This window comes from Ornithodoros turicata, chromosome 5 (assembly GCF_037126465.1).
Source record: "Ornithodoros turicata isolate Travis chromosome 5, ASM3712646v1, whole genome shotgun sequence".
NCBI classification, from domain to species: Eukaryota; Metazoa; Arthropoda; class Arachnida; order Ixodida; family Argasidae; genus Ornithodoros; species Ornithodoros turicata.
Window position 1 is genome coordinate 78,966,699 of NC_088205.1, and position 21,980 is coordinate 78,988,678.

Below are 21,980 nucleotides of genomic sequence, written 5' to 3' on the forward strand. Positions count from 1 at the left end.
AATATTATTATTAATTAGCTTAACTGAAATTGGTAACACTACCACTAGTTAACAACACAATGACGACATTTATTTGTACTCACACATGTGAACACACTTGCCACCAGATGCCTCTCACAATGCACATCTCCGAATTGCTGAAAATTTCGGGGTCATGGTATTGGATAAACGCAACACGACACATTTAATCACTATGTACAACAAATACAAATAGTTAGAACCACAGATCCTCCCCGTCCTCATCCTTCTCCGGAGTGTCCTCGATGTCGGGTAGCTGTTCCTCGGCCTCCTCTTCCGACTCCGACACGGCGAGATCCGTGCTGATGACGTTGCCAGCAGTTTGTCCATCACCAGCTGACGCCTGCGCTTGCTGGAACCGGTACTGACCTTGCAACAGGAACTCGGAGGGGTCATAATTCTCGTCTATCATCTCTGTGTCTTCCACGGCCTGCGTCAAAGACGGATTGAAGTCTCTGTCAGGATTACTGCAACCCCGAGCTTAATATGAAGTGAAATATTTTTGCACTGCCATAGGAGAAAGTTTACAATTCTGTGTGCTGGACAGATGGACCAAGTCTTGTAAGTGCATACTTAGAGCCTGAAGTTTTAGGGTTTTACCCGATTCTTCCCCGAATTTGCACCCCGAATTGAAGGTTGCCTCTTTAGGGTGAAACCCGATTTTTGCCAGGCAAATTGCCCTCTCTGGGATGTCTGTAGGTATGCACCGTCTTACTTGTTTGGCAGAAAAATGTAGTTGCATCACCGTTTGTACCAAACCGCTACAGTTAGTTTGAATAACTGAGCCCGATTTCTCCCCGATTTTAGCGTAATGGAAGTTTTTTCACCCGAATTCGCATAAATGTAGTGCACGTGTTTATTTACCCGATTTTTACCCCCCCGAATTTAGAAAAAAATATTTCCCGAAAACTTCAGGCTCTATGTATACTGTGTGTTATCACAGGTTAGTTGCACCACTTATGTGTCTTCGGTGCTGTACTTGTTGACAACATGTTCGTGCGAACATTGTTCAACGGTGTCGAATTCATCGTGGCAGCGAAATCTGAAAGTATTTTTGTGACTATAAGGTCAGTTTTCATAGAACAACTCTGGACTGCGGAGGACTAGCAAGAAGAGGTGAACAGCTGCGAATAGGTCACTCCGAGAGCTATCCGGCAATGCAACATATTCAGGAAGCTAAGTCCCATCAACTCTGATATGCCACACGTGGTGGCAGCCCACAAGCGGTTTCATCCTATACGACGAATGCTCAAGCTTCGGGTGTATAAAATCACTCGCGTTGATCTACCATTGATGTCGCTTCGTTCTTGCGGCTCACAGCAAGAAACAGCATTTTCCGTGCTCGACACAGCGCATGCTCAGATAATCAACAGAAACTGTCCGAAGTTAGATCTGTTTTATTCTGGCATCCGCAGGGGTCTTCTTCACGACATATACCCCTGGTACAACTTGCCATTGGGACTTCACACTGTGTGAAACAGTCCTGGCAGCACTTTAGGTTTTGAAAAGCATGGAGTGACGAAGGTGAAAGGAAACGTTTTACGATAGCCTTTTGGGTAGAGCATACTATGATAGAGCATAGAGCATACTACAGCCGCTGACCAATATTTCGGACTGCTTCACCAAGGGATCTGCCGATGCAGTGCATCCACAGGAATGCAACGCGCCTCGAACATCTCACACGCAGCAAAAGACCCACCTCTGGTTCGCCGACCATGGATGATCTGGTCATGAGCACAGAAGGCTGATCTTCATCCGAGTCAGCCATGGGTTCTTCCTCGTCTTCAGGCTCCGGTTCACTGTTCTCAGGGGTGATCTGGAGATCCTGATCGAGGACACTGTTCTTCCCGTCCGCCGTGGACCGTAGACTGGGACGCCGAATCCGAATGCACTCGTCGCCTTCCACGTCCACAAACTCGTTCTCCTCGCTTCTGGCACGAGATTCGGGCTGCAAAAAGTGCACGCATCGCAGCTTGAGAAGGAACCCAGGTTGCTCGACCTAGTGGCTTCCCACTAGAATATTTGTGCCTGCGAGGAGGAGGAGGAGGAGAGACTCCCTACCCGCATCATGTCCTCCCTGCCCATGTCACTCTCCGCAATGGTACTGTCTTCGGCCGGATACGAGTTCCCTGTGACCACAGAGTCCGTGTCCGCCGCGTCAAGTGCCGCCTCCTGGGCTGCCCTGATCGCCTGCTCAAGAGGTGTCAGCTGGCTGTCATGCTGAAAAGCAAAGAACGTACACCCTTTTGTCACCATCTACCCCCAGGGGCATGTGTAAAAGGAACGGAGGTGGCGTACCTCATCCAGAGACATCCTACAGGCATCGACAATCTCTTTGGCCTTTTGGGTGAACTGGCTGTCCGCTCCATTGAACTGAAAGCTGTTCTTGTAGAGAAGTTCCACCTCATGGTAAAAGTCCTCACGGTTGTGGTATTTGTGAGCTTTCACATTCTGCAAGGTAAGCGTGCCTGCTGCCACCTGTGACTACTAAAAAGCGCGGAACAAGAGCACACCTTGATGATGGTGTCCAAGTCTATGGGGTTCTTGATGACAGTGTAGTAGTCCTTAACAAACTTCTTATTGACAGGCTTGTGAAAGGGCCACGATTCTGGAATGCTCTTGAGGTGGTCGCAGACAATTCCTTCCAGGATGTAAGAGAAGGCCACCTGGTCGTTGTCGTCCAGTAGTGGGTTGATAGCTTTCTCAAGCCGCATCAGCTTGTCTTCCTTTTCTGCAAACCTCTTGAGACACAGTTCCAGCATGTTCTGTGCCACTTGGGTGAGTGGACTCTTGACACCTGTCCAGGGAGAAACGAAAGAGAGTCGATAAGATTTGCTTCTCATGAAGTGCCCCAGATTTCCTTACCGTTGTACAGTTTGCTGTTCTCGACAATTTGATTGACGTCCGTCAAGAACTCCTCTCGGCTTTGGTAGCGTTTCTCGTGGAGCTTCTCGCGGACACGTTGCAAGTCCATGGGCTGGGTGATGATGCGATGATAGTCCGGGACTGCTTTGGCACTTACAGAATACCAGAATGGCTGGGTCTGCATTGTTTGTCGTTAACGGTTAGTGTTTGTCCTCGACCGTAACCAGAAACAAGCTAGAAACAAGGTCAGGTGATCATAACAGTAACTGTGCTTCCCATATCCCAAGCAACAACATATGTCTAAATTTCATCTAGGAATAAAAGTGCTAAGCCTAACGGAGCGACACACGGAACAGAAGACATACAAACACAACAGAGCGCTCTGTTTAGTTTTCGCGGTTTTACTTCAAGATGAACTGCTACAAAGAAACGTTTTGTTGGTTGTCTGCATTTCTCTGTTGTGTTCACGGGAATCCATTGCTAAAGGAGTTCCCAAGCACAGGCTCAGAAGTCTCAGTTACCACTCAGTTTTAAACAGTGGATCTGCACTAAAGTAGGCCTAGTCGTACAAACCTCGGGAAGGTCCCTCATTTCGTTGAGAATTCCCTCGAGCACGATGGAGAGTGTGACGGCTGGGTCGGTGCGTCTTCTGTTTGCAGCCTTGTTGGGTCGGCGCAAATAATCGCAGTGCAGCACCGTGCCTGCACGGCGCCGCTTCTTCAGGGCCACTGCCTCCTTCGGAAACTTGAGCACCAGCGACTTGCGCCGCATTTCGTCCGCATGCTTTACAAGTTGCTTAGACAACACCACCCGAGTCTCATCCACCTGGAATGCGGAGGGTCACATACTTAAAGAGTTGCATTCAACAACCACGCTTTCCAGAAATTTTTTATAGACTTTAAAGGAGCATTAAAGTGGTATCTAACACGGCCAAAAACTGCTGTCATCTTGTAAAGCAGTATGTGAAAAGCATTCCCACAAAATATTTCTGTCCACGGTGCAATTAATTTGGAAAATCGCTGCCGCGGTGACAGGCCGGGGTGCTACAACTGCAGACCACACCCACTCTACTGTGACTTTGGTGGTAGAGAGCCCCTCATTCGTTCGTCTGCTACGAACATTGCGAGCTGTTTCTTGTTGACTTCTATTCTTTATATGATTTATATCACGTTTTCTTAAAAAAACAAAGCATATATGCAGCCCGAGAAAATAAGATTACGATCACGAGAGTAATATATCCGTGGCTTCTGTGCAATCTTAGAATTCACAGTAGCAGAAAGCAAGCGGTATTGTGGCGCCACCTGTTAGCCACTGAACCAACTACGCCGTGAAAACAGTTGGACAGGCTGCACACTGTTGGTAAGCACGGGGTTTGCGCTGTACAAGCGCAGTTAATTTCGGGCTGCACCACTCGTTCTTCCCATGCTGTCTGTGGTCCCAAAAAAGCGTGGTTGTGTCGTGGACAGCCTTCAAACCCTCCGTTTCGGACATCACGTAGCCGGAGAACGCATGGCGTCTCCGAAGCGGTAGCAGACGCTCCGGCCTTTGCGATGTTGCTCACCTCGATCATGTGATCCCAAGTCCAATGAGGAGCGTCCTCACCACTTGCGTCACAGAGTGACGCGCGTGGTGGCGCTCATCACGTGCCTATCGTGAAGGCGAAGGAGGGTGTTTCGCGCACGGGAGGTTCGGGGAGCTATTGCAGGCGTCCCAATTTAGCTATGGTTGCACTAATTATGGGAAAACTGTTTTCGGCCGCCTAACATTCCATACTGACCAAAAACAGAAACAAAGTTGTGGGCCTCTAGACTGCTCCTTTAAACGATATCACATGTACAGGTCGGTAACCTATTACAGTAAGACCCGCATATAACGATGTCAGCCGTTATCACGAACTTAATCACTATATATATATATATACGAGGGAAATCGCTGCAGGAGGGCTCCGTTAGGTCAGCTATTGAACTCGAGCGGTGAACATTATCCTGTGAACAACACAGACGAGAAACGCTACGAAAAAGGCTTGAAAAGTTGATTCTTCCTAGAAGCAGCTTTTTAGTTTTGACTCCTTCCAGTAGTTGTTGAGCTACTCCGCATCACACTCAAGCTCATCATCCGCTGTAGAGAAAGCTCGTGCTTGGCACAAGCAGCGGCTTGTGTCGTGTCATCCTCTTGCCCGTGCTCAGGGTTTCTCTACAAAGGATTTAATCTCCCACCTTGCCCGCATACAGGCTATTTTATCAGTTAATCGAGCGTATCAGTATATTTGATCGACTATCACTTTATCAGTGATATTCAGCTGCGTAATGTATTGTGCGGAAAGGCTACGTTCCTGTAATGAAGTCCTTCAAGACATGATTGCGCGAAATGCGGCAGCTCATTTAATGAATGGCGAAACATCCCCGCCTAGGGTTACCACCTTTCGTAGTGAAAAATACCGTCTGAGGGAGAGGAGGTGGAATAGAGGGAAAGGAGGAAATGTTCGTGGGAAAGGGAAAAAGTAAGTGAGGGGTGGACAGTATACAGAGAGAGAGAGAGAGAGAAAGAACGAGCGTACTGGCTTAAGACAACAATGATAATAATAATGAATAACTAAGAAAACGACTGGTGACTACGGAGTTGGATCTGTGCTCCAGATTTATTCAAGCTGCAGTGGGATGTTGAAAGGAAAACCCTGTAAAAGCGAGGTGTTGAGCCACAAATACCGGCAAAAGGCTGCCGGTATCACCTTCCTGCCGGCAACCGGCAGAGAGAGCAAATAACCGGCCGTGCCGGTATAATACCGGCCCGGTGGCAACCCTATCCCCGCCTCCATCACGTGTGTCACTACAAGCAATCTCACCCGCACGAAGCTCGCAAATAATGCCGTCATCGGAAGCACGTCGCCTACCTTGACGAGGTTATCGTCCTGCAGGCCGCAACCTTCTTCTTCTTCCTCCTGTTCTTCTGTCATGGCCACCTGAACTGGAGGCAGAGGAGCCATGGGTTGGTACTGTGGGCAGGTCTTGTTGGTGCGCATGTGGCCAATGGCACCGCAGGCTCCACATTTGAGCTGAGGAGAGAAATAAAGTGTCTTGCCGGTAAAGCTCTTGCAGCTCTGAAATGAGTTATGTGTACATATACCTTGAGAAGGGGCTGTTCCTTTTTGGGCTTTTTCCTTATGGGAGTGTGCCTTTCCTTTTCCGCATTGCGCTTTAGCCGGCGAAGCTGCTCTTGAATTCTGAGAAAGAAGCTCTTCAGGCACACAAAAACACACACAGGGAAGCGTCTTAACTGCTCACCTTCGTCGCTCCTTCCGAATTTCTTCCTTTTGGTGCTCGTCCAGGGTAGACGCAAACTGACGTCTGCGAAATTACGTAAATATATATATACGCCTCATGGTGCCGACGTAAGGAAGAATCTCACATAAATGCAGGATCCTTGGTTGTTCGTATCCTCACGTAGGTGTCGATGACTGCTGGTTTCCGCACGGTCTCGATTCTGACGTACTCTCGACCTCGAGCGTTTCGGAAAGTACGGTAGATCTTCAGGATCCTGCCATTCTGGTTGAAAAAATATGCGTTATATAAATAAAAAAACAACGAAAAATACGCATATTAAAATCAAATTTGTACGCTCAGAAGACCAAGACATGAGCCCACCTCATTGGAGCGAAGACTGGCCATCGATGTATTGTCATCGTCTCTTCCCTTTCCGTCTACGTAGAGGTTGAGACGAAACATTAGCAAACAAAATCTCACGCAAAAAGGGTACTGGGTACCGTGGGTAAAAGGGTACCATCAGAGGTGTTTATAGGGAGAGTTTGGCCAATCTCTGAACTTTTGCCACCTCGTGGGTGGAGCCTGTTTTGAAATCATAGTCGTCGTTGCGCCGCCTAAAAAGCCCGAATCCAAACGGATCCGCTTATCAGCCGTCCGGCGGACACCATTTTGATATTGTCCGCCAGCTGGTTGACACGTATTTTGTCGCGCTCAATGTAATCTACCAGAATCGCCGGCTTACGACCTGCAGCCACCTGTGATATGCAGCCACCTGGCTTTGTTACCAAACTGAAAGAATTCAATGACGACGGGCTTTCGAAGAATGAAGTACCCATGTGTTTTCCCTCCTTGCATAGTAAACAACGCTCAGCATCAACATGGTGTCTGCAACCAACTGACGATGGGACAACAGTAGAGCAAGGCGAAGGAGGTCGTTCAGCCGTGACATCGCATGACGCGCTAGTGGTCAAACTCCCTCTAAAACGGATCTGGGTACCATGTCCTACGGGCCCTGACCTTTGTCTTTCTTCTTCTTGCCGTCATCAGCAGCAGATGAATCGTCGCCCATAATGAGACGCTGCAGCTCGCGTCGTTCGGCTTCTTCTCGTTCGTGAGACAGCTAGTATGTACAAGATTTGCACTTGAAACAAACAGCTCCACGAATTACATTCACTCGTAAATGAACTCAGCTTTTTCAGAATGACATCGAAAGAATCTAGCGGTTAATAACCTGTGAGCTGGTCTTTTTGTTCGATAGCATGTTTTCGATGTTCTTGCCCATCTCCTCAATGTCAGAGTCATCCTCAGAGCTGGAATCCTCGTCCGTAGAAAGGACCTCCTTGGACGAGAGGACTCTGTTTTGGAGATCAAAGATCCTTTGGCACTCCTCCTTGTATCGTTCCTGGTGTTCCGCAATGCTGAACCGGTTGCCTCGGGCAAACTTGCTCATGGCTGGAGGACATTTTGGAGCAATTTTTCACATTTCTACCGTCTATGATTGATTACAAGATGATATGATATGATGATACATGATAAGAGAAACTACCTTCTTCACCGGCCTTTGCTTGCTCTGTCGAGAGGGTCCTCACGACATCAATGACCTCCCATCGTGACAGTTTCTTAATCTACGAAGCAAGTTCATCTTCCTCTTAACAACTTCGAACGAACATCAACATCGTGCGGGTGCCCAAGAAGTAGATAAGACAGAAAGATAAGAATTCTCACATCATCTTCTGGCACACCAAATTTGCGAAGCAGCTGCTTGGCATTGCTGAGTGAAAGCCTCCGCAAATCGGCGTCCGTTCCCGTCACCGTCTTCTTGACTGGCTGCTGGCTCGCACCGTCTTCCTGTATTGCAAGATACACGCTAGTTCAGCGAAGGATTGAGGCGGAAACAAGGAAGGAAGACTGGTGACCTTAGACTGCTGCGGCTTGTTGGGTACCCGGACGTAGGAGAACCCTTCTCCGCAGCTGGTCGGATCTGCCACACCTGTCAGCTGCAACAAGCACTTGCCCTTCATGGATGAGATGAACGCTCGAGTGGTGTTCCACGGAGCAGCTTTCACCTGTGGGTAGCAAAATTACGGACGTAAGCGGCAACGTAGCTTCGGTCCTGTCTCAGCTCCGCAGCTCCTGGGGTGCATTCGAACAGTGATGCCCCACACATGTAATCACAGTGTGCATCATACGCGCGCCTTCGAGTCAAAAGTACTCAGAGAAACACTCTGAGCACCACTACGCGTGTCATCTGCTACCGTTCGTCTGCAACATATACTGTTTACTAAACAGGCTCCAGAGGGCACATAGCAAGTGACGAGCGAATGGAATCGGGTGTAATAGCAGACGACAAGAATTTCTCTTAGTTCAATATAGACACCGATGAAATTATAACATTTTTATTCTTTTAACTTAATCAATTGTTTAATTGTTTTGGAAATTAAAAAATTGTTTTAAGTGCTAATGCGTATCTAACGTGATACACTAAACTTACAAGTGTAACTGTTCCACGCTGTTTCGCCTTTACGGTATGCCAATGGTATGTCGCCATTTGTTCAAACAAAACAGTTGACTCAAACTGTCGTCTGCTAAATTTTTCGACGAGCGCGCCCTCCTTTCCAAAGTGAGAGAGACTTTCCGAAGTGCACCTTCTGTGACGCCGCACATGTGTGCCTGTGGAGAATTCGGATGATGCACTGTTATGGTGGCACTTCCTTTGCGCATCTCAGACTATTTGAAAGCATCCCTGATGCGATGTTTTCAAGTATTGTACAACTGTCTACGACGAAAAAAGTTCACTAAAAGCTCTGAGGATCTGCAACCTCTTCAATGTCTTAAAGGCTAAAATAAAAGCATTAGAGAAGTCCTTACTTCATCATCCATTTTCACTTGCATCTCCTCGTCATTTTCGTCCTCGGGAGCAAAGAGCGATTTTTCACCATAGCCGGCGTCCTGAAGTCAACGAGGCGAGAAAGACTATCACGAAATGCTCGATGACAACTTTGGTATACACTGGAAAGATGCTGCTGAGGCACCGTAGGTTCACCTTGAGGCGCTGCTCAGCAGAAATCATGCTGTAGTAAGCGCAGCACTGCTCAGGTGACACCATGGCTCGGATCTCGTCCTCCGTAGGAAGGCGAAACTCTGGCTTCAACACCCACCAGTTGGAATCCATGCCTGACAGGGAAGCAAGATAGTAATGTCAAGTTACGGTACACAAGCAGTGCACTTGATCAAGTCATCGCCCTCACCGGTACGCTTGAAGTCCGCACACAGTTTGAGCCGTTTTCGAATGCTGCTTTCGGAATGCGAAGGAAATGCTTTCTTGATGTCTTCCATTTTGATGCGCCGTGGGCTATCAGTGCTTTTCCAGAATAGACGATAGATGAAAACCTGTTCAGAAAGACGGCTCTGCATTAGCGTTCATGCTCGACTCAGCGGTCTCCCCCCTTCTACGGATAACTAGAGCCTGAAGTTTCGGGGTTTCTAAATTCGGGGGGGGGGGGGGGGCGAAAATCGGGCGAATAAACGTGCGTTCGAAATTCGTGCGAATTCGGGTGGAACACCTTCCAGTGCGCTAAATTCGGGGAGCAGTCGCGCTCAGTTACTCAAACTAACTGTAGTGGTTTGGAATGTAACTGCATCTGCTGCCACATTCCAGGTGCCCACACGAGTTCATATCGTGGCATCATTGGGAAACTGCGTCTCTCACAGGCACGCAATAATATGAACTATGCACCATGCTGGGTAAAACCAAAACGTTAATGTCGTTCTTAGACGTCCCACGGATATCGCGTGGATGTCCAGATATTAAGGACGTTCACGACCTTGTAAGGACGTCCTAGGGATATTAGTGGTTTACGGGGGTAACATGAATTTTTGCCACATGATATTCAGGACGTTCACGACTTCGTAGGGATGTCCTAGGGATATTAGTGGTTTTACGGGGGTAACACGAATTTTTGCCACATGACGTGGAACTCGCAAACCACCTACACTGGCACACCTAATATAGACCAAAGAGGGGATCCTCAGAATTGAAAAACACGTCACACGCTTAATGGGTGACAGATTTTGAAGCTCCAGCAGGCAAAGTGGCGCTGACCTGAAGAAAATCTCGAACAAAATTGTTCGCCCTTTTGGAGTTTGGGCCAGGCACTTCAGACAGTGGCAACTCTTGGCCCACAGTGTAGATGGATTCCACTTCTCGAACGTAGTAGCTACATAAAGAAGTAAGCGTGTAACACATCCCGAAATTGCCGTTATATTAGAAGCAAACACAACACCTTTGGAACTACAGACACGGACACCGTAAGAGCACTCGTGACTGTTAACAGACGGAAACTCACTGTTGCCTGGTACGTATGATGACGAAGTCTGTGTCTGCCACCTGGTGTTCGTAGATGGGTGCTCTGAACAGATTATTCTCGAAAGCCTGCAGGCTCTGGCCAGGCGTCAACGAGCCCAAAAACGGTGACGTGTGCGCGTACGCAGTCTCCCCATATTTGAACTCGGGCGGCCCCACATCTTTGCCTTGTTTCTGCAACGAAACGCTTCCGTATTAATCACACCATCGCGTTTATTCGGCGACAGGGTGTCTACCAAATTGCAGCCTCCCCTACTTAGAGCTAATTCTCTGACCAAAACGAAAGGGAACTTGGTGCCTTCTGCTATAAGTTTTGATATCCAGATCCCTCATAAAACAGATCATTTATTGAGTATCAGTAGAGCCTGAAGCTTTAGGGTTTTACCCGATTCTTCCTCGAATTTGCACCCCGAATTGAAGGTTGCTTCTTTAGGGTGAAACCCGATTTTTACCCGGCAAAAAGCCCTCACTGGGATGACTGTAGGAATACACACTAACTTACTTATTTGGCAGCAAACTGGCTGTTACATCACGCTTGCACCAAACCACTAAAGTTAGTTTGAGTAACTGAGCCCAATTTCTCCATGAAGTTAGCATACTGAAAGTTTTTTTCCCCCGAATTTGCATGAGTTTAGTGCGCATGTTTATTTACCCGATTTTTATCCCCGAATTTAGGAAAAAATATTTCCCGAAAACTTCAGGCTCTAAGTATCGGTGAGGCTGCCCTACTTTTCTTCCTCCGAGCTTGTCACATTGGTGAACTGCAACTCGCGGCAACATTGCTGCGGTGTGGCCCTGACTTCCCAGACTTCAGCTATTTTTTTGGCAAATTCTCTGACAATCCCCCGACTTTTCCAGCCGCATCAAAATTCCCTGACAACTCCCGGTTTTTTCCAGGTTGGCAGACACCCTCAGCGACGATCGCAAGAGACTTTACCCTCTTGTAGTAATTCTTTATTTTCGTTGCCATGCCCACTTGCATGACGAGGGGCGGGTGTTCTTCCGAGTACTCGGAAAGGATGAGCTCTCCGTCGCGGCCCGTGAGATCTTCCGCGGTTCTCATGAAGAACATTTCTCCACCACCCGAGGCCTGACGCTCTTGCTCTCGCATCTGGAAGGGTGTGTGCTCCGTTAGTACAGACACGACTGATATATTTACGCAAACGATGGGGCAACCTTGGCCTTCTTCTTGATGTGCTTGAGCAACGGGATGACTCCGTGAGGTCCTGGTTGAGCCAGGGCCCCGTGCGAGTACCGCTTCAGTTGAGGTCGGTGGAAGCTGCGAAGTTTCAAGGGCCCCATGTGCGTCGGAAAGAAGGGGGCGCGTAGCTCAATTGCAGGGATTGAGTGCTGTGGAAGGTAGGAAATGCATTCACACTGTGTGTTTTTTTTTTTATGTCCTGTCGCAAGCAGCACAACATCTTGGCCCAATATTGGTCCAAGACTGAACCAATATTGGGCCGCTAATGCCAATATTGGTCCAAGATTGAACCAATATTGGGCTGGTATTGCCAACATTGGTCTGGTATCGGTCCAAGATTGAACCAATATTGGGCCGGTATTGCCAATATTGGGCCAAGATGTTGTGCTGCTTGGGGTCTCACATCTTTTATGTCTTATGTCTTACACGCATGTCATACAATCTCCATGAGAAAACAGACAGGAAAGCACTTAAACATGAAGATTGAGGTGGAATGAAAATAATTGTTCCAAGGCTGGATCTTTTTCTTTGCTTAAACAAGTGTTTTGCATAGGGCGTAAAATGAAGCAGCAATTTGTGACAAACATGATTTGCACATATATTACACATATTCCTGTTCCACAAAACTTTCAACATCCAATTTAGAAATAAACACACACTTGCACGATATTCCTCTTTCCTGCAATGATGACTGACATATAGGACACCACATACCGATATTTAAAAAAATAATAATAATAAAAAGTACTCCCAACCTGAATTAAGTTCCCTCCTACATTTGGCTTCAAAGCACTGTCCTGAGTGAGTTTGGGGTTGTAAAACTCATCGTTGGAGATATTGTACGGATCTTTCTCCATGTTTTGTGCAGGAGGCTGAAAGGGAACACTTTTCATCACACACACACAAAAAAAAAGGTTACGACAATCGGAGTTGAGCTCGGAGGTTTCCCCGACGCGGAAAATATATCACCAAATGGGAGGGCTCACCGGGCTAGGAGGTTCGGGTTCCGCTATGACTCCCGCTTTTCCCAGTAGGATCCGAGACTTGCGCACCATGTCCTTGCGAATAGAATGAAAGAGCTGCAGGCCCACTGATGTTAGACGCTACCATAATCACGCTCTTACAAAGTATTGCAGAAGTGAGGCAAACCATCAACCTCAAAGACGAATGTCCGTGGGATATCCACATCCATTGATTATATGTATGTAGTTAGAAAAGTATTGGTATGCTCTCTAAGAGTATAAACTAAGGTTTATGCGAAGCCTATTCACGTAAATAGAGGCCTGTGTGTTAGGGGTAAGCCTGGAGAACCCATCTTTAACTTGTGGGAACCTCGGGAACCCGATTTGCATCACTATTATGTTGGGTAATACTACCCAGAAAGACTTGAGAACCGCCAATATGCAAACTCAACCACGAATACGGGTAAATACTTTGCACTTCACAATGCCTTTTGCCATCTTTTCAAGTTGTCTTCCATTTCCACCAGAAAGTCTGCTCTATCACACGATACCAGCAGATTTTACTCTATTTTACAGCGCCCAACATAAAGCCCAATTTTTAACCCACACACATACAAAAAAAACAGTAAACGCTTGTGCCACAGTAAGTGCCGTGCTTGTCTAGTCCTCTCTTGTGTCACTGTTCAGTGTTTTGTTTCGCTTTCTCAGCGTGGTTCCACTTCCAGACGCATTACCAATCTAGCCCAAAACCAGAACTTTGCTATAAAAAAAAAAGAAGAAAAACCTGACAACATGAGGGTCTAGACAAAGTTTTTCCTGGCATGTCTGCAGAAGGATGTTCTGAGGATATCCCTCAGACATTCGCGGTTTACCAGGGTGGACGTCACAAAAGTATTTGCCAACACAAGAAAGTTGTGCATCCCGAAAAAAGCGTGCAGCATGCAATACCACTAACACACGAGAGAAATCACACAGACACGCTATGGTAGCACTTGTTCCCTCACTTTGGTGGGATCAAAGGGATCATGCTGAGGAATGCAGACACCACGAGCCGTGAGCCATGCACCGAGGGAACGGGAGGCAGGACGCTGAGTAAACACCTGCGGTTGCTGCGGAGGAACCTCCGCAGGCTGCAGTGGGAGAGTTAAAAGCGCAGAGCGTTGCGTACGACGACAGTCAGAAGCTGCAGGTGCAAAGAAATGAAGAAGGAAGCACAGTACATCAAAAGCAACATGAAGGACACGGGAACAGAAGGAAACAGAAGGAAACAGAGTGCAGCAAAGAACGGGGGTGATGATGGTGGCTCTTAGTGGACTAATACGTGTCACCTTTTTCTCTTTCACAGGTTCCATGTTGGCTAGTGAGTTTGGATCTGGGTCGTCGGGAATGCCCAGAATGATGTTCTCGTCGTTCGGATCCAGTGTCAGAATCTGGGGCTCTGGCTTTTTTATCATTGCCTGGCGAAGATGCACAGTATACAATCGTAAAACATCTTCTTCACACACTGTGTATCCACACGAGCGACAACCTTACGGAAGATTCTAGTGGAAGAAAAAGCGAAGACACTGCTCGCAGAGATGCAGTTCCGTCTCGTGTTATGTTGAGCATTCACACGGTGCAGAATATCCGGAGTGGCGTACTGCGCACTTAGCAGACGACGTCGTCAGCGTCTTTCCTGTCGTCTGCTACGGAATATTTTTTGGCTGTGTCGCAGGATATTCCCCACGGTCAGTAGCGTACGTGAACACTGGACGTTGAGCGCTCTCGCTCGGAAAGCTACGACGTTTTTCGCGTCTTCCGCTTCTGCAGGGAATGTCGCTCGTGTGACTACACGGACAGAGGAACACTATATTACGCGACAAGGGATGCAAACATGTTTCTCCCATACACACGTGCCAAATCTTATTCTTCGGCAGCGATTTCCTGCTTGCGGAGCGCAATATTATACGTATTCAGAAAACCAAACTGTATCTCACCTGAGCGTCCCATATGACCTCATCTTCCCAACAACCGTAGACGAGCTCCTCGTTTTCAACAGGAAATATGGAATACCGCGTGTCATCGCGTTCGTCCGTGGCATCCGACTCTGCATTGTCACAGAAGGTCACCCTAAGTTCTAACTAACTAAGTTCTAACACCCTAAGTTCTAACTAGCTAAGGTCTAAGTTGCTCTAAAAGGTAGCACGCGTGAAATGGTATAAGCTCACTTGTAAGCCCAGGCTTGGAACCTGACTTTGAAAGCATCGTCTGGGCCATGCTCTTTTGCGAAGGACCCAGAAGAGAGCTCCCAGAAAGGCTCTTGGCTGAAAAGCAATGTCACAGTGACTGTGCACTGTGCGCGCAGAAAGGCCCGCACAGCTACTACCTTGTTGACTAAAAGCGGATGCCGTCCGATTCAGTATGGATGGTACCCAGCCGGCCGGATTGCTCTTGTAGTTCAACTTGGCCGACACCTAGCGGAACAAATTTTTTTCGTTTGGGAAGGGTACATATTTAAAGGAGCAATGAGGTGGTGCTTAAAACGTCCCGAAATCCCGTCACATTCCTCGATCTGTCCATCAGGAACCACCACGCAAAATATTTTCGCTCTGTGGTGTATTACTAGGTCCTGAAGTTTTAGGGTTTAACCCCGATTCTTCCCCGAATTTGCGCCCCGAATTGAAGGTTGCCTCTCTAGGGTGAAACCCGATTTTTACCACGCAAATTGCCCTCTCTGGGATGTCTGTAGGAATGCACCAACTTACTTGTTTGGCAGAAAAATGCAGTTACATCACCGTTTGTACCAAACCGCTACAGTTAGTTTGAATAGCTGAGCCAGATTTCTCCCCGATTTTAGCGTAATGGAAGTTTTTTTCACCCGAATTCGCATGAATTTGGTGCACACGTTTATTTACCCGATTTTTACCCCCCGAATTTAGAAAAAAATATTTCCCGAAAATTTCAGGCTCTACGTATTATATCTACATTGTACGCAGCAAAAGGACAGGGACACACACATTGAGGAAGACACAATACGATGACTTGCTAGGATGCTCACTTAAAAAACCAAATAGCAGTGTGCACAATGTTCAACAAATTCCCAATGAATGCTTATTATTTAATTTCCAATTTGGCCTGCCTGAAGTGGCTCTTTTAGCACAGGGCAGACACCGCGTTACCAAGCTCTCTCTACCTTATGCTTGATGTCTTCACCGTTCCAGATGACATCATCTTCCCACTGCAACTGTGACACCATGAGGTACGAATCGTCTGGGTAGTCTTCCACATTCTCCAATTTCATCGTGTGAGGACACTTGCTTCTTTCGTCTTCATCCTTTAACGCATTGAAAGGACGGTGATGCAATGCAATTCCATACCCCTTTTTTCTTCTTCCAAGCCTCACCTGGATGCACTTGAAGCCGTAGTCGAAGGAGTCTCCGCTTTCGGGTATCCCATACATGTCGTACCAGAGCTGGGCAGGGCCGTACCTCCAGTCGGCAGCTTGCGGGGAGACGTCCGACGCTCCGGATGCTTCGTTTTTGCCACCCTGGGAAGGGGGTTCTTCGGGACGCAGAAGACGCTCCTGCGGAGATTTTGTGATATAGTACCGTGCAATCCCGTTAATCTCTTTATTTGAACCGACACTCAGGTCCCGGCAAGGCCACGTGTACTTTAATTGGGGAGAACGCCCAGTAACCCGAACGTATGACCGTGCGCAACGATTTATTCCGACGGGTTCTCCCTTCAGATGACGCACCCTGGAAGTCGCTGAGAAGGCGTGTTAGCTCAGCTCAATTGGTAAGAGCCCTGGACCGGTAATCCAGAAGATGTGGGTTCGAGTCCTACAGCTGGCTAACCTTTTCAGTGACTTTCATCTTTCGTCACTCATTTCTTAGGCAACTTGAGGCCTTGTATGTGATTGTCCCTTCTATGTTGTTCCAGCCTCGGAACATCAGTTCTCTCATTATTCTAACAAGTTTGCCCGATCGCATGATGCTGGCGTGTCAGAAAAACCTTTACCTATTTACATAAATGTTTCGTTGACTTAGTTATACCTGTAAGTTCATTTCTCGCAAAAGCGAAACTTCCGCCAGAGGAAAGAGGAGCAAGGAATGAACCACCGTTACTGGTGCACACAAACGTGACTGACAGGAACAAACCGCTTACTCGTTGGCAAAGCAAGCAAGTCTCGCTGTTTTAAGGGGGTCAAAACCCTTCCTGTTAACTACACGTACAAGAAAAAGGCAGCAATTTGATATTTTACTCAAATGGGGTTGGCGATATTCGCGTTTGCCAGGTTCGCGATTGGGTTGGGCTCGACGTCACAAATGACGTTTATAGAGTTCATGGCTGGGGAAATGAACGCGAGCGCGCGTAAGATTATTTTCTGTTCTGCGCTGTTTTGATACTTGCTCGCAAATAAATATTCTGGAAAGAATAAGTGTCCCACATTTTCACCGTGACATGAACGCGAACGTGCGGCAAGGTCTAGCGAGCCGCGATTTAGAGCAGCACCCTTTAGTTCGAACACCACTTTATTCGAACAAACATTTCGCCCCTCTTCGAATTAACGGGATTGCACTGTACTAGCACAGAGCGCGTTCTAACGCTACGTAACTCAAGTACGGCATTGTGCCATCCATTTACACAGCTGTTACGGTCTCTGGCGAGACGCTGCCAGGCGTTACAACAACATTCATCCGCCGCTGTTCCCACATACTTCTCCGACGATTGCTGTTGTGAAGACAAAAAAAAAAACGACAGAGAAGAATATGGCGAAGAACACAGGCGGAGGGCACATCTACAGTAAAACCTCCAAAGTCGGACACCTCCCTACCTCGGACAACTCCCCATGTCGGACAAGATTTCATTGCACGGGCAGGCTCCCATTGAAACTACATGGGGACGAAATTCTCTATGTCGGACACCTCCCTATCTCGGAAGTAGGACAGAGTTTTCCCTGCTAAGTCGGACAAAACCCTGGCCAAATTACCTCAATATCGGCCCATCTTTGCATGAAAATGAGCCAGTGGCCTTGACTTTCGCCCCTTTTTTCCCCTATACTGGTCTCAGAATTTTGTTGCTATAGTTTTTAGAGTCCAAAAACAAGTGCTGTCAGTCTATATTGTAATTCTTTGTGTAAGCACTTGTCTTCGGTTTGTCTAGGGGCTTTGAACGCACACTGCACCAAAGCAATGAAAAGTGGGCTGACGCTTCAGAGACAAGTCCTAGCTGCTCGAAAAGCTCCACAGGTAATGCCATTGAGTGGAATCTGAACGGAATTGAATCTACTAAAATCAGTAATAATTATCAGTGAAGAGTGGGTAGAGGTACCACTACCACCTGGTACCACTAACGACCGTGAATTGAAGAAGGGGGCCATTTCGCGCAGCACAGCTGTGATCTTTTCCATTTTTTGTTTCCCTCATATTCTGTAACTCAGACACCTCCATAGGTAGGACAGACTTCGGCTGCACCGCGGGTTTCCGACATAGGGGTGTTCCACTGTACTTGGCCTTGAAAAGTTTTACATCCCCCTACAAACTACAAAACAGTGCGCTGCTTCGAAGCAAATTTTGCACACAAACCTCGTCGTCTTCTTCGCAGTGGCTGGGTGACGGGGGCGACCCAACCTCCAACTGCCACTCTCCTTTGCTCCTGGAGGAAGGTTCCTGTCCCTTCTGTTTCTTCTTCTTCTTCTTCCTCACACCCCTCCAGATCTGGGGTAGACTGGAAGGCTTGCCAGGACCAAAGAGCCGGGAGAAACGGAGTACCTGCCCCGGGCGGAACTCGGGAAACAGCTCGGTCACGTCCAGGTCCGCGTACTTGGATGGCAGCATGGCCGCCAGGGGGGTGTCCAGGCTGCGCTTTCGCCGCGAGGCCTCAGACTCGGTCGTTCCATTGGCCATGGAGGCGCTCGGAGGCGGAGGCGGCATAAGGGCGGAGTCTTTTGCGTCTTTCTCCTCCCAGTCGTCTTCTTCATCTTGCGCTGAAATGTGCGACGGGAGAAGAAGACCCTCGAATCAACAAAGTCGATTGGACTTGGCAATTTGTTCCTTTAATCGCTACTTTGTTCCTACTGACGCTCCTTAACCTTGGAGGCCCTATCGCAATTATCTTACTGAGCACTCCCAGAGGACATAGCTCTTCGTGAATTACAATAAAATGCGGCTTGCTTTAGACAAAAAAACAAAAACAAAAAAAACAAATGAATGGAAACAACAAGTAGTATGTCAAAGACTTGCGCTCAAACTACAGATAAAAAGGAATACCATGTAACAACGTGTGCTGCAATCATAGCGACGTGAATTTTTGCTTCTTCTCACTTTTATTTATTTATTTATTTGTTTTTTGCTGGCTTTGATTTTAGGCTGGACAAAAAAAAAAGAAAAGCCACATGAAGCGTACCTTATTGGTAACACCTTGGCTGAGTGTTTCCCCAAGGTGCTCAACAACATTCCAATTTACACCTCGGTCCTTACACCAACGTTTAAGAGTTGGCTAATTAGTCTCATCCAAATAATTAATTAGGAACAATTAAAAAAATACTGGTAGCCATGATACACGACGGCTAACAGCACTCAGTTGGTTTCATTCAAGTGGAACGCTCGGTCTTTTCTAAAATCTGGTGCCTGTTACGTGAGACGCCCTTGTGTACAGCCTTTGTTCAAAAGATTCACGGCTCCGTCCTGACCTGAACTCCTACTTCGACCCTACGTCCACTGTATCGCCGGATTTCCAACTTTTAGACACGTACACCATAGAGAACAAGTGCTCACATTCGGAAGACTTGACACCATTTTCTTCTGCCTTCCCTTCTTCAGTATCTTCGGCCAACTCATCAAAGTCGAAATAATCCACTGATGAGGCCAGCTTCTGGGTATACTCTAAAATTTGAAAAATGAATCACACACACACAAAAAAAAAACGTCGCCTTTCGACAAACGCCACCGAGGCGACCTCGAGGAAATGGCAAACCTTCGTCACTCTGCGATGAATCATCCGCAGCATCCGCATCTTCCGTCTCGTTCCGAGTCTCTCGGTCTTCGATATCGCCCGTGATTTCTTTCCACATGCGTCCGATACCCAAGTGGTTGAGCTGGTGAAGGTTTCTTTTCGATTCCTGCATTATAGTTGAGTTTATGAAGAAAGTGCTCTCATTGCATTACACTTAAAGGGGGAATCATTTCTGCGCAAGACAACAGAGAACGTTCGTTCACACAGAGCTCAGAAGCGGCGTAAAATATCGTCGAAACAGAAAGCACCGGTGCGTTCTCCTTGCTTTGCCCTTGTCATCAATGACACATTTTGTAGAATTCCAGGACTATCCGTTGACTTGTACCGAGCTCGAATTCGCAAATATTTTAGTGCGCGACACTCTATCCAGATGGCGGCACATGTTCGAGCCGCACCGAACTTCAATTTATTAAAAATCAAGGCTCAACCTTGTCCTCTAAAAACTACGTCATTGACTAGAGAAAAGCTAAGAGAACACGCCAGTACCAATCTTATGATGATAGTTTAGAGCGTTCACGTGACTTGTCCGAACTTTAAATCACCCGTAGATTTCTGAAGAAGTGATTCCCCCTTAAAGGGACCATGTAGAGAACGTCAAACTCTCCAGATAAAGGTAATCCTCGAGAACCATTCTCCGACGAGAGCTCAAAATGTTCCAGAATCTCTTCGTGGTCCGTAGAGCTCTGTGCACCGGCTAACTTGGCCTTCAAACATTATACTTCATCTCACATGCAAGCATGCCACACTTACTGGATCCAGGAAGTCATTTTCAAGGTGCCCATGTTCGTCGATGTTCCCGAAGAGAAATCCAGTCAGGACCATGTCTGGTTCCCCTTCATCGTCACTATCCATTTTGTCTGCTCACTGCAGAATGAAGTCACGCATCATTAAATGTCCAGGTGGCAGCACTGGTGGGCAGAGCACACCAAAATTGTACCTGCAGTACGGCACCAGATAACCGGTATGATTGATACCCCAACAACAAATACAAGTACAAAGTAACATCCTGCAAACGTACCTTATGTAAAGCACGAAGTACTAGGTAATGTGATTCGTATTACTTTTTTCTTTTTAATTCTGCGTTAGCGCCGTGAGGCAAGTGTGGCTGTGAGCGAGGAGGCATTGGTGTGCATCCTGGGCCGACTTCAAGGGGAATTGTGTCGACATTATTCTGAAAAGTCTGCCGGAAAACCCAGGGAAAACCTACCACCAACGAGCGGATGCCTCTACCTGCTCATAGTACTTATCAAGTATATTTCCTTGTATCACTTCAGTTTCGCTCCTTAATTTGAACTGCAACAGGTGACCAAAAAATGCATGGCAATATCAGCCATGCATTTGCCATTTATTATTATTTCTCAACTGCCTGGATGTACGCAAATTATTTATTGATATTTTTCAATTTCGTCAAGCTAGTACTTGTCGGGAAAGTACTTAGGGTACAGCACAAAGTACACAATTTGAAACATACCAAAAGTAAAGTACAAGAACTCATAACTGCACGTAAATTAGTACTTGAAGTACTCCCCATCACCGAGTGGCAGGATATACTCCTAGCAGAGAAGTGATCGGGCTACAAATGAGAACGGACCCTTACAGCAGAGGATTGTGTGTTATAGTGTGAGCCTAAGTTGTGCAGATTTTCCAGCGTTGTTCAACGTCGTCCAAGGCAGAAACACCTCAAAGTGGCAGCAATAGCAGCAGGATAGATAGTTCTCGATGATGCTACCGTTTTTTAATCAAATCACTAATTTTATATCCTTATATTCAATTCCTAAGTTGAGACTCATTCCCACTCAGTTACACTGAACTTGTCAAACTAGGTTACCATATTTTAAACAAATTGTTTGGAATTATCAGCATATGAATACGTCCTATGTTAACACTGTGTAGCGCATTCATGTTTCGACTTCTTTTTTAGCGCTAGAAAAATAGTTAGCGTCACAAGCATGTGCAGCCGCGACTATGAAATCAAAACAGCCGGGCGCGCTCAATGTTCACGAGGTACAATGCAATGTTTACGAGAAAATAAAGCCTTATTTTCGCGTCAAATCTAGTTCTTACCGTCTAGCAGTGACTTATGTTCGTTTTCGTGTCATTTTCACGGCGATTTTGCTGTTATTTCTCGTATGTTTTTGATTTTACACGGGAGAGAAAACGCTGATGACCTCCCATTAGGCTTACTGAATGCAAGCTTGTTTCTTCTTCTTTTTTTTTTCTTTTTTTTTCAGCCTTTTCAGCTCAAGTCCTCAAGTCAGCCAAAGCAAGTTCTGGTCATTCTAGCCAATTTTAGCCAATCATCGACTCGACTTGGC

At 47.0% G+C, this 21,980-nt stretch overlaps 1 protein-coding gene across 3 annotated transcripts in view; it reads right to left on the minus strand.

Annotated features, from left to right (window-relative positions):
* Positions 1-152: 152 nt before the first annotated feature.
* LOC135394891 (transcription initiation factor TFIID subunit 1-like) overlaps positions 153-21,980 on the minus strand; it is a 28,393-nt gene continuing 6,565 nt past the window's right edge. Inside the window, exons 1-38 of one of the 3 annotated variants that reach the window (XM_064625935.1) lie at positions 21,730-21,853; positions 20,416-20,529; positions 19,627-19,771; positions 19,428-19,535; positions 18,237-18,637; positions 16,052-16,231; positions 15,842-15,982; positions 15,035-15,122; positions 14,877-14,972; positions 14,646-14,755; positions 13,998-14,126; positions 13,674-13,799; positions 12,694-12,765; positions 12,463-12,579; positions 11,683-11,856; positions 11,444-11,617; positions 10,490-10,680; positions 10,246-10,360; positions 9,392-9,533; positions 9,187-9,317; positions 9,012-9,092; positions 8,060-8,209; positions 7,869-7,991; positions 7,690-7,768; positions 7,375-7,595; positions 7,161-7,263; positions 6,525-6,580; positions 6,289-6,425; positions 6,165-6,227; positions 6,007-6,103; positions 5,774-5,935; positions 3,457-3,708; positions 2,884-3,061; positions 2,532-2,815; positions 2,317-2,469; positions 2,080-2,238; positions 1,718-1,966; positions 153-448 (exon numbers count right to left, since the gene is read on the minus strand). In XM_064625935.1, coding sequence (XP_064482005.1) covers positions 215-448; positions 1,718-1,966; positions 2,080-2,238; positions 2,317-2,469; positions 2,532-2,815; positions 2,884-3,061; positions 3,457-3,708; positions 5,774-5,935; positions 6,007-6,103; positions 6,165-6,227; positions 6,289-6,425; positions 6,525-6,580; positions 7,161-7,263; positions 7,375-7,595; positions 7,690-7,768; positions 7,869-7,991; positions 8,060-8,209; positions 9,012-9,092; positions 9,187-9,317; positions 9,392-9,533; positions 10,246-10,360; positions 10,490-10,680; positions 11,444-11,617; positions 11,683-11,856; positions 12,463-12,579; positions 12,694-12,765; positions 13,674-13,799; positions 13,998-14,126; positions 14,646-14,755; positions 14,877-14,972; positions 15,035-15,122; positions 15,842-15,982; positions 16,052-16,231; positions 18,237-18,637; positions 19,428-19,535; positions 19,627-19,771; positions 20,416-20,517 — 5,523 coding nt within the window. In that variant the 5' untranslated portion in view covers positions 20,518-20,529; positions 21,730-21,853 and the 3' untranslated portion in view covers positions 153-214. Of the gene's footprint in view, positions 449-1,717; positions 1,967-2,079; positions 2,239-2,316; positions 2,470-2,531; positions 2,816-2,883; positions 3,062-3,456; positions 3,709-5,773; positions 5,936-6,006; positions 6,104-6,164; positions 6,228-6,288; positions 6,426-6,524; positions 6,581-7,160; positions 7,264-7,374; positions 7,596-7,689; positions 7,769-7,868; positions 7,992-8,059; positions 8,210-9,011; positions 9,093-9,186; positions 9,318-9,391; positions 9,534-10,245; positions 10,361-10,489; positions 10,681-11,443; positions 11,618-11,682; positions 11,857-12,462; positions 12,580-12,693; positions 12,787-13,673; positions 13,800-13,997; positions 14,127-14,645; positions 14,756-14,876; positions 14,973-15,034; positions 15,123-15,841; positions 15,983-16,051; positions 16,232-18,236; positions 18,638-19,427; positions 19,536-19,626; positions 19,772-20,415; positions 20,530-21,729; positions 21,854-21,980 lie in introns of those variants that run through there. The other 2 variants (XM_064625936.1, XM_064625937.1) reach the window with 2 other exon arrangements.